The sequence below is a fragment of the Salmo salar genome, chromosome ssa22 (assembly GCF_905237065.1).
Source record: "Salmo salar chromosome ssa22, Ssal_v3.1, whole genome shotgun sequence".
Taxonomy (NCBI): Eukaryota; Metazoa; Chordata; class Actinopteri; order Salmoniformes; family Salmonidae; genus Salmo; species Salmo salar.
Genome location: NC_059463.1, coordinates 50,232,275 through 50,244,636, shown reverse-complemented (window position 1 = coordinate 50,244,636; position 12,362 = coordinate 50,232,275). Strand labels below are relative to the sequence as shown.

General features: G+C 42.9%; 1 protein-coding gene across 4 annotated transcripts in view; it reads right to left on the bottom strand.

The window, feature by feature from the left end:
- Window positions 1–4,985, bottom strand: part of rtf2 (replication termination factor 2) — a 61,720-nt gene extending 56,735 nt beyond the window's left edge. For 2 of the 4 annotated variants that reach the window (XM_014168126.2, XM_014168128.2), the window contains exons 1-2: window positions 4,745–4,969; window positions 4,156–4,250 (exon numbers count right to left, since the gene is read on the bottom strand). In XM_014168126.2, the coding sequence (XP_014023601.1) occupies window positions 4,156–4,250; window positions 4,745–4,813 (164 nt within the window). In that variant the 5' untranslated portion in view covers window positions 4,814–4,969. Of the gene's footprint in view, window positions 1–4,155; window positions 4,251–4,744 lie in introns of all 4 variants that reach the window. The other 2 variants (XM_014168125.2, XM_014168127.2) reach the window with 2 other exon arrangements.
- Between the last annotated feature and the right edge of the window lie 7,377 nt (window positions 4,986–12,362).

Below are 12,362 nucleotides of genomic sequence, written 5' to 3'. Positions count from 1 at the left end.
TATCTAATAGACCTGTTTTGACCAAAATTTGAGAACTGTTAAATGTTAAATCTTGGCCCCTGACCATTTCCTGTTGCATGGGGCAAGATTTTTGATTTTATTTAACCTTTATTTAACTAGGCAAGTCAGTTAAGAACAAATTCTTATTTACTACTACTACTGTATACTGACAGGGCTAGCTTGCCAGTAGATGGTGAGCAATTGTGGGAGGTGTGATGCCTTGCTCATGGGCATAGTGGTAGCAGATGGTACATGGTATCAATGACCAGCAGCCTTCCAGTTGCCAGTTCAGTTCCATTCCCATATTTGTGTTGCCCCAGTCCGGGTCTTAAACCATCAACCTTCCAGTTGCTGGTCTGCCTCGCCAACCTCTGTTTCTCAATCCTGGTCCTGGGGACCCAAAGGTGTGCACATTCTTGTTTTTGTCCTAAGACTACACAACTGATTCAAATTATCAATGTATCAAGCTTTGATGATTTGAATTAGGTGTGTAGTGCTATTGCAAAAAGTAAAATGTGCAACCCTTTGCGACTCTAGGACCAGGAAACACTGCTCTACAGGACCAATAAATGAGTGTGGTGCATAACTACAATGGTTTCTGCCCAGGATGACTCTATGCCCACAATTGTTCTCCACCCAGGGGTGCTGCACTGCAGGCAGTTGGGAAAAACAGAAGACATATTTCCGTTCTAACCAACGGACAATAAAGTATCTATTCTCTCCATGACGATGTCACAAGATGACTCATTGCACATCTCTACACCCACAACACTGTTGCGAATGTCTTTTACAATAACTACTTTGAGTATTATTGTGAATTACTTGTTTATTGTGAAAGAATAATATTGTGAGAGACTAAAATATTGCATTATAACATGTTTACTTTGCCAACAAATGAGAGAGTTGAAATGAGAGAGCTAAAATGACACCTTTGAACTTGAGATGGGTTAATGGAATACTAAGTGAAATCTGGACACTGACAGGGCTAGAACATCTTACATGTAGCCAAATATAAAATGAACTCCTGCAGAATTAAGTATTTCTTCCAGGATAATGATACACCAAATGTTATTTTTGTCTCAGGAAAAGTGGAGCAATATGGCAAGATGTATTTCTTACAGTATCTCAAGCAAAAGCGAATATGCATTCATTCAGTCAGCTCTATAAGGAAATAAGAAAACAGGAAACTGCTCACCCAGAAGCAGCGCTACTTGTCCCCTCTGGGGATTTTAATGCAGGGAAACTTAAATCAGTTTTACCTTATTTCTATCAGCATGTTAAATGCGCAACCAGAGGGGAAAAAAATTCTAGATCCCCTTCAGTCCACACACAGAGACGTGTACAAAGCTTACCCTCGCCCTCCATTTGGCAAATCTGACCATAATTCTATCCTCCTGATTCTTGCTTACAAGAAAAAACTAAAGCAGGAAGCACCAGTGACTTAGTCTATAAAAAAGTGGTCAGATTAAACAGATGCTAAACTACAGGACTGTTTTGCTAGCACAGACTGGAATACGTTCCGGGATTCTCCCGATGGCATTGAGGAGTACTCCACATGATTGTGGAGTACAGGAAAAGGAGGACCGAGCACGCCCCCATTCTCATCGACAGTGCTGCAGTGGAGCAGGTTGAGAGTTCAAGTTCCTTGGTGTCCACATCACCAACAAACTAGAATAGTCCAAACACACCAAGTCGGTCGTGAAGAGGGCATGACAAAAACTATTCCCCCTCAGGAGACTGAAAGGATTTGGCATGGGTCCTCAAAAGGTTCTACAGCTGCAACATCGAGAGCATCCTAACTGGTTGAATCACTGGCTGGTACGGCAACTGCTCGGCCTCCGACCGCAAGGCACTGTAATGCGCACAGGCCAGTACATCACTGAGGCTAAGCTGCCTGCTATCCAGGACCTCTACACCAGGCGGTGTCAGAGGAAGGCCCTAAAAATTGTCAAAGACCCCAGCCACCCCAGTCATAGACTGTTCTCCCTGCTACCGCATGGCAAGCGGTACCGGAGTGCCAAGTCTAGGACCAAAAGTCTTCTCAACAGCTTTTACCCCCAAGCCATAATACTCCTGAACAGGTTATCAAATGGCTACCCAGACTATTTGCATTGTGTCCCGCCACCCCCCTCTTTTACGCTGCTGCTACTCTCTGTTTATCATCTATACATAGTCACTTTAACTATACCTACATGTACATATTACCTCAATTAGCCCGACTAACCGGTGCCCCCGAACATTGACTCTGTACCGGTACCACCTGTATATAGCCTCGCTACTGTTGTTTTCACTGTTTTTTTGTTAGTTTTTTTTTCCTTTACTTATCTATTGTTTACCTAATACCTATTTTTTACATAAAAATTGCACTGTTGGTTAGTAAGTAAGCATTTCATTGTAAGGTCTACACCTGTTGTTTTCAGCACACGTGACAAATAAACTTTGATTTGATATGTCTGGGTATCTTATTCAGTGATTGAACCTTTTATATAACAGCTGTCAATATTTTAACGAAGGAAAATATGCATCAATGAAGAAGTGAATTCTTAACAGAAACATTCATTTTCATTTTTATTGCTTTTAATCTGATAGTCACGCAGTCAATTTATGCTACAATTTGCCAGTCGCTACTAATACCACTACTATTGAAGTAATTACTACCACGATAATCCATCCGCCTGACAGGTGTGGCATATCAAGAAACTGATTCAACAGCATGATCATTACACAGGCCCACCTTGTGCTGGGGGCAATAAAAGGCCACTTTGAAATGTGCAGTTTGGTCACACAACGCCACAGATGTCTCAAGTTGAGGGAGCGTGCAATCGGCATGCTGACTGCAGGAATGTCCACCAGAGCTGTTGCCAGAAAATTGAATGTTCATATCTCTACTATATGCCACCTTCAATGTCGTTTTAGAGAATTTGGCAGTACGTCCAATCTGCCTCTCAACGGCAGACCACGCGTAATAACACCAGCCAAGGACCTCCACACCTGACTTCTTCACCTGCAGGATCATCTGAGACCAGCTGATGAAAACTGAGAAGTATTTATGTCTGCAATAAAGCCCTTTTGTGGGGAAAAACTCATTCTGATTGGCTGGGCCAGGCTCCCCAGTGGGTGAGTCTGGCTCCCCAGTGGGTGAGTCTGGCTCCCCAGTGGGTGAGTCTGGCTCCCCAGTGGGTGAGTCTGGCTCCCCAGTGGGTGAGTCTGGCTCCCCAGTGGGTGAGTCTGGCTCCGTGACCAAACTGCACTGGGCCTATGCCCTATCAGGCCCACCCAGTTATGTAAAATCCATAGATTAAGGCCTACTGAATTTATTTCAATTGACTGATTTCCTTATAAAACTGTAACTCAGTAAAATTGTTGAAATTGTGGTTATATTTTTGTTCAGTGTAAATACATAAGTGTCACACCAGCTATATGACTAGTACACAACAACGGAGATGTCATTTATAGATCGGCAGGTAAGGGTGCTCTCAAGCGACTAGATGTCCTTTACCATTCGGCCATCAGATTTGCCACCAATGCTCCTTATAGGACACATCACTGCACCCTATAATCCTCTGTAAACTGGTCATCTCTGTATACCTGTCGCAAGACCCACTGGTTTATGCTTATTTATAAAACCCTCTTAGGCCTCACTCCCCCCATCTGAGATATTTACTGCAGCCCTCCTCTTCCACATACACCTGTTCTGCCAGTCACATTCTGTTAAAAGGTCCCCAAAGCACACACATCCCTGGGTCCCTCATCTTTTCAGTTCGCTGCAGCTAGCGATTGGAACGAGCTGCAACAAACACTCAAACTGGACAGTTGTATCTCAATCTCTTCATTCAAAGACTAAATCATGGACACTCTTACTGACAGTTGTGGCTGCTTTGCGTGATGTATTGTTGTCGCTACATTCTTGCCCTTTGTGCTGTTGTCTGTGCCCAATAATGTTTGTACCATGTTTTGTGCTGCTGCCATGTTGTGTTGCTGCCATGCTATGTTGTTGTCTTGGGTCTCTCTTTATGTAGTGTTGACTCTTGTCCCCGCAGGAGGCCTTTTGGTAGGCCATCATTGTAAATACGAATTTGTTCTTAACTGACTTGCCTAGTTAAACAAAGGTAAAATAAATAAAATAAAAAACAAACTGATATAAATAATCCTCACCTTCCCAGATCACAAGTAACAATAGGGCGCCGGAGTTTCTCCGTGCTGAGAGCACAATACTTCCACCGAGCAGCAAGCGCTGCATTTTTGTCAACCTTGAGTGGAGAGATTCACACTTTCAACTTAGTTCATGCCCACTGCTGTTACGTTGTATTTGGTTATATCTTAAATACTTCGTCGCTAGCTAAATACCGTTAGTGAAAGGGGACAACCAAGGAAGGAATTGTTACAGTAACTCTGATTGAGATGCAGGACCACTGCACTACCACCTGTGCCATAATGCTCCGTATTAACTAGCTAATTACACAACCATGTCAAAGTATCTCATCAACTATGATGAATGTTGATGGTTTGTTATTTCTGAAACTAGCATAACAGGCTAGCTAGCTAGCTAGCGGACTTTACGTGGGCATGGCGAGTTAGTAAGCGAACTAACTGATGAATAAAAGCAAGATAACTGTTTATATGTAACGTTATGTGGTACACTATCGCTTATCAGTTTTTTTTTTAACAAAACATCCATAACGTTAGCTAGCTCATATGCGTTAACTAACGTTAGCTAGTTTAAGCTAGCTAGCTATAAGGTTACCTTCTCAACTTTCTTTGGGCCTTTCACCAACTCATGCCTTTTAGGAATTGTTCCACCATCACATCCCATTTTGACAAAGAGCACAAAAAGTGATTTCTTGGAATGGCCTGATAATTTTGCACGGAGAAAATCCAAAAAGGCTGGTTGTAAATAAACAAAGAATATTCAAAGAACATCTCTCAATGTTCCACAAATTTAGATGTCGCTCTCTAGTGTTCAGAAATAGGTTTGCCTGTTATAATATTTTCCAGTAATGACCACCAGGGAGCAGCATATAGGTTTTTACTACGACTTCAACTAGTTCAAAAACTTTGTCAAGAGGAAATTATACCAAAATAAGATGAATAGCTATGCTATTGTTAAAAAAAAAATGCATTTAAGTTTACATTGTTTTCCAAAATATGTTGTAAGAATTGCAAATTTTTTGCAAGCTTCTTTCTTGCACTTAAACTACAAGACGTGTTCCCAAATAAACAAATTAATATGAATATTTCATCAGGTCACTTCTAACGCAATACTTAGAACTTTACAGATCTCCAGCATTCGATTGTAACTAGAAAAATTACATTTCCTGAAGAAAATGTGGTTTGCTTGCTCCTTTTGAGGTGTTTTTCATGGTAATTAAAGAAGTGGTAGTGGTAGGGACGGTGTTAGAAATTGTAGTAAAAGGGTTGTCATAGGCTATGGGTTAGTCATAGTGACCTATTTTGGGATGGTTTGTAGGTGTGGAGTTATTATAGTGGGTTATAGAGGGCTAGTAGTAATGGTAGTGGTACTATAGTAGTTGTTACTGTATCAGTAGTGGTGGTGGTGGTAGTAGTAGTAGTAATGGTAGTTACTTCAATAGTAGGTATTAGTAACAACTGTGGTAAATTGAAGATTTATTGAAGCAATCTTAGTTGAGTCAGTCTGTACACCCTGGACCAGAGCTAGTTATTGAGGACCAGAGCTAGATCAATGCTACTAGCTACAGGCTGGACAAGAGCAGGACCAGTACCAACCAGCGCTAGCTAGCTACTAGTGTAACAGTGTAGGTTCCGTCCCTCTCTTCACCCCAACCTTGGCTCGAACCAGGGACCCTTGCACACATCAACAACTGACACCCCACGAAGCATCGTTACCCATCGCGCCACAAAAGCCGCGGCCCTTGCAACGCAAGGGGCAACCCTACTTCAAGTCTCAGAGCGAGTGACGTCACCGATTGAAACGCTATTAGCGCGCACCACCGCTAACTAACTAGCCATTTCACATCGGTTACACTAGCTACGTCCTGGACCAGAGCTAGTGCGGACCAGAGATAGCTATGTACTAGCTACACCCTGGACCAGAGCTAGTGGTAGTGGTAGTCACAGCAGTAGTAATGGTAATAGCAGTAATTGTAGTAACAGGGTTGTCATAGGCTATGGGTTAGTTATAGTGAGTTATTTTGGGGTGGTTTGTAGGTTTGGAGTTATTATAGCAGGTTATACAGTAGTTGGTTAGTATAGTAGGCTAGAGTGAGTACTACAGAATGTGTTTTTAAGCTTTATAATTGTTTTAGTTTGAACATTCTGAAAGTTCTGTGACAGTGATTTCAGTTTGTAATGTTGAAGCCTGCATTCCACCATTGAAATGAATGAGGATACAACAAGCTATATAGTTTATGAAATATGAATGGTAGCGAAAAGCTTTGTTGAAGCAATCTATGTTGAGTCAGTCTGCACATTTTAACTTTGGGGTGGTGTTTGTAACAGGAACGGTTCAACATCAGTGGCAAATCCACATTTGCCTTTGAAGTCGATGGAGTTTTTATGCCCGCATTCCGTCATTGAAATGAATTGGGATACAAAAAAGGTCAATCGTTTATAAAGTATAAATAGTATCAACCAGAATGCGAATTATACCGTGACATTCAAGGGCGGGGGGTCTTTAACTTTCCACGGGTTTGCGCCATAACATAACCATGTTAATTTTGTAACATTTCATTAGGAATCAAACCCAATTCACTAATTTGGCCATTTTTCCCGCCATTTCTGGGCATTTTTTTCATAAAATGTCAAAACACAATGGCCACAACTCACAAATTAGCAAGCCTCTTGGGCTCACCGGACACTGACATGGACTCTGACCCCCAACTTAGCCAAGATAATGGCGGCTATCAATAAGTCTGAACAGACTATGCTGGCTAAGTTGGAGTCACTATCCACTGACCTATCCACATAAATAGCCACTCTCGCCACTGAGGTCAACACAAAGATTGGCTCTACAAGACGTGGCGAAACAGGACACCCGATCATAGTCTGCCGATGGAAAAACGTATGTGCTATGGCTTTACACCCACTGCTATATTGTGATAAGAGTTACCTGTCTAACAGAACACAGATGGTGTTCTTTAAAGGAAGCCTCTCCAACATAATAAAATAGAATAAGGAATTCCCCAAGGCAGCTGTCTAGGCCCCCTACTTTTTTCAATCTTTACTAATGACATGACTTTGAGTAAAGCCAGTGTGTCTATGTATGTGGTTGACTCAACACTTTACATATCAGCTACCACAGCAAGTGAAATCACTGCAACACTTAACAAAGAGCTGCCGTTAGTTTCAGAATGGGTGGCAAGGAATACATTTGTCCTAAATATTTATAAAACTAAAAGCATTGTATTTGGGACAAATCATTCACTAAACCTTAAACCTCAACTAAATCTTGTAATAAATCATGTGGAAATTCAGGAAATTGAGGTGACTAAACTGCTTGGAGTAACCCTGTATTGTAAACTGTCATGGTCAAATCATGCTGATGCAACAGTAGCTAAGATGGGGAGAAGTCTGTCCATAATAAAGCACTGCTCTAAACAGCAGGTCCTACATGCCCTAGTTTTGTCACACCTGGACTACTGTTCAGTCATGTGGTCAGGTACCACAAAGAGGTACCTCGGAAAATTACAATTGGCTCAGAACAGGGCAGCACGGCTGGCCCTTAAATGTACACGGAAAGCTAACATTAATAATATGTATGTAAATCTCTTGTAGCTCAAAGTGGAGGAGAGGTTGACTTCATCACTATTTGTTTTTGTAAGAAGTGTTGACATGCTGAGTGCACCGAGGTGTCTGTTTAAACTACTAGCACACAGCTCGGACACCCATGCGTTCCCCAGAAGACATGCCACCTGTAAGGGATGCGTACTGGCGGCAGAGAAGTCAGGCGCAGTAGAGCAAAAACTGTGTTTACAACGGTGCAGTTTAATAATAAAAACCACCGGAAACAGAACAATCAATCAATGGGTACAAAACCCGTCGCACACCAGACATTATGTGCACAAGCACTTACAATAAACAATTCCGGACAAGGACATGGGGGGGAACAGAGGGTTAAATACACAACATGTAATGATGGAATTGAAACCAGGTGTGTGGAAAGACAAGACAAAACAAATGGAAAATGAAAAGTAGATCGATGATGGCCAGAAGACCGGCGACGCCGACCGCCAAACGCTGCCCGAACAAGGAGAGGCACCGACTTTGGCGGAAGTCGAGACACCACCAAATGTCTCGTCACAATCCCCAAGTCAAGAACAGACTATGGGAGGTGCACAGTGCTACATAGAGCCATGGCTACATTCCACATCAGGTAACTGATGCAAGCAGTAGAATCAGATTTAAAAACAGACAAAACTACACCTTATGGAACAGCGGGGACTGTGAAGAGACACACACACAGGCACAGACACACATACACATGATAACACGCTCACTCTACACACACGTACAGATGGATTTTGTATTGTAGATACAGTGCATTCTAAAAGTATTCAGACCCCTTCCGTTTCTCCACATTTTGTTTTGTTACAGCCTTAATATAAAATGTATTAAATAAAACATTTCCCTCATCAATCTACACACAATACCCCATAATGACAAAGCGATAACAGGTTTTTAGAAATTCTTGCAAATGTATTATTACAAATAAAATACACAAATACCTTATTTACAGAAATATTCAGACCCTTTGCAATGAGACTCAAAATTGAGCTCAGGTACATCCTATTTCCATTGATCATCCTTGAGATGTTTCTACAACTTCATTGGAGTCCACCTGTGGTAAATTCAATCGATTGGACATAATTTGGAAAGGCACATGTGTCTATTTAAGATCCCACAGTTAACAGTGCATGTCCGAGCAAAAACCATGCCATTAGGTCAAAGGAATTGTCCGTAGAGCTCTGAGACAGGATTGTGTCGAGGTACAGATCTGGGGAAGGCTACCAAAACATTTCTGCAGCATTGAAGGTCCCAAGAACACAGTGGCCTCCAGAATTCTTAAATGGAAGAAGTTTGAAACCACCAAGACTCTTCCTAGAGCTGTCCGCCCGGCCAAACTGAGCAATCGGAGGAGAAGGGCCTTGGTCAGGGAGGTGACCAAGAACCCGATGGTCACACTGACAAAGCTCTAGAGTTCCTCTGTGGAGATAGGAGAACCTTCCAGAAGGACAACCATCTCTGCAGCACTCCACCAATCAGGCCTTTGTGGCCAGACGGAAGCCACTCCTCAGTAAAAGACACATGACAGCCCACTTGCAGTTTGCCAAAATGCATCTAAAGACTCTCAGACCATGAGAAAAAAGATTATCTGGTCTGATGAAACCAAGATTGAACTCTTTGGCCTGAATGCCAAGCATCACATCTGGAGGAAACCTGGCACCATCCCTACGGTGAAGCATGGTGGTGGCAGCATCATGCTGTGGGGATGTTTTTCAGCGGCAAGGACTGGGAGACAAGTCAGAATCGAGGGAAAGATGAACGGAGCAAAGTACAGAGAGATCCTTGATGGAAGCCTGCTCCAGAGCACTCAGGACCTCAGACTGGGGTGAAGGTTCCCCTTAAACAGGACAATGACCCTAAGCACACAGCCAAGACAGCACAGGAGTGGCTTCGGGACAAGCCTCTGAATGTCCTTTAGTGGCCCAGCCAGAGCCCGCACTTGAACCCGATCAACCATCTCTGGAGAGCCCTGAAAATAGCTGTTCAGCGACACTCCCCACCCAATCTGACAGAGCTTGAGAGGATCTGCAGAGAAGAATGGGAGAAACTCCCCAAATAGAGGTGTGCCAAGCTTGTAGCATCATGCCCAAGAAGACTCAAGACTGTAATCGCTGCCAAAGTTTCTTCAACAAAGTACTGAGTACAGTGTCTGAATACTTAAGTAATTGTTATATTTCAGTATATATATTTTTTATAAATTGGCAAACATTTCTAAAAACCTGTTTTTGCTTTGTCATTATGGGGTATTGTGTGTAGATTAGAAAGTTAGAAAGTTAGAAACCAATATACACAGGCAGAAAAGCCAAGGCTATCTTTTTCAAGCAGAAATTTGCTTCCTGCAACACAAACTCAAAAAAGTTCTGGAACATTGTAAAGTCCATGAAGAATAAGAGCACCTCCTCCCAGCTGCCCACTGCACTGAGGATAGGAAACTCTGTCACCACCGATAAATCCACTATAATTGAGAATTTCAATAAGCATTTTACTACGGCTGGCCATGCTTTCCACCTGGCCACCCCTACCCCGGTCAACAGCACTGCACCAGAGCCGGTCATGGGTGCACCTCAGCCACGCTCAAGGTCCTAAACGATATCTTAACCGCCATCGATAAGAAACAGTACTGTGCAGCCGTATTCATTAACCTGGCCAAGGCTTTCGACTCTGTCAATCACCACATCCTCATCGGCAGACTCAACAGCCTTGGTTTCTCAAATGATTGCCTCGACTGGTTCACCAACTACTTCTCCGACAGAGCTCAGAGTGTGAAATCGGAGGGCCTGTTGTCCGGGCCTCTGGCAGTCTCTATGGGGGTGCCACAGGGTTCAATTCTTGGGCGACTCTCTTCTCTGTATATATCAATGATGTCGCTCTTGCTGCTGGTGAGTCTCTGATCCACTTCTACGCAGACGACACCATTCTGTATACTTCTGGCCCTTCTTTGGACACTGTGTTAATAACCCTCCAGACGAGCTTCAATGCCATACAACTCTCCTTCCGTGGCCTACAACTGCTCTTAAATACAAGTAAAACTAAATGCATGCTCTTCAACCGATCGCTGCCTGCACCTACCCGCCCATCCAGCATCACTACTCTAGACGGTTCTGACTTAGAATATGTGGACAACTACAAATACCTAGGTGTCTGGTTAGACTGTAAACTCTCCTTCCAGACTCACATAAAACATCTCCAATCCAAAGTTAAATCTAGAATTGGCTTCCTATTTCGCAACAAAGCATCCTTCACTCACGCTGCCAAACATACCCTCGTAAAACTGACCATCTTACCGATCCTCGACTTTGGCGATGTCATTAACAAACACCCTACTCAACAAATTGGATGCAGTCTATCACAGTGCCATCCGTTTTGTCACCAAAGCCCCATATACTACACACCACTGCGACCTGTACGCTCTCGTTGGCTGGCCCTCGCTTCATACTCGTCGCCAAACCCACTGGCTCCAGATCATCTATAAGACCCTGCTAGGTAAAGTCCCGCCTTATCTCTGCTCGCTGGTGACCGTAGCGGCACCCACCCGTAGCACGTGTTCCAGCAGGTATAACTGACTTGTCACCCCCAAAGCCAATTCCTCCTTTGGCCGCCTCTCCTTCCAGTTCTCTGCTGCCAATGACTGGAACGAATTACAAAAATCTCTGAAACTGGAAACACTTATCTCCCTCACTAGCTTTAAGCACCAGCTGTCAGAGCAGCTCACAGATCACTACACCTGTACATAGCCCATCTATAAATAGCCCAAACAACTACTTCTTCCCTTACTGTATTTATTTATTTATCTTGCTCCTTTGCACCCCAGTATTTCTACTTTACACACTCATCTAGTGTAAAATCTACCATTCCAGTGTTTTAATTGCTATATTGTATTTACTTCGCCACCATGGCCTATTTATTGCCTTTACCTCCCTTATCTCACCTCATTTGCTCACATTGTATATAGACTTACTTTTCTACTGTATTATTGACTGTATGTTTGTTTTACTCCATGTGTAACTCTGTGTTGTTATATGTGTCGAACTGCTTTGCTTTATCTTGGCCAGGTCGCAGTTGTAAATGAGAACTTGTTCTCAACTTGCCTACCTGGTTAAATAAAGGTGAAATAAATAAAATAAAATAAATAAATAATAGATTGATGAGAAAAAAAAACTATTTAATCAATTTTAGAATAAGGCTGTAACGTAACAAAATGTAGAAAAAGTCAAGGGGTCTGAATACTTTACGAAGGCACTGTATAATACTCTGTATATACTTTACCAACAATGACGAGACAGCCGACAGGGAAGAGGGGAGGGCCCTGGTGGAGTGGTGCCAGGAAAATAACTTCTCCCTCAATGTCAACCAAACTAAGGAGCTGATTCTGGACTTCAGTAGAGAGCAGAGGGAGCATGCCAACATCTACATCGACGGGACCACAGTGGAGAATGTGAAAAGCTTCAAGTTCCTCGGCATACACATCGCTGACATCTGAAATGGTCCACCCACATACACAGTGTGATGAAGAAGGCGCAACAGCTCCTCTTCAACCTCAGGAGACTGAAGAAATTCGGCGTGGCCCCTAAGACCCTCACAAACTTTTACAGATGCACCAT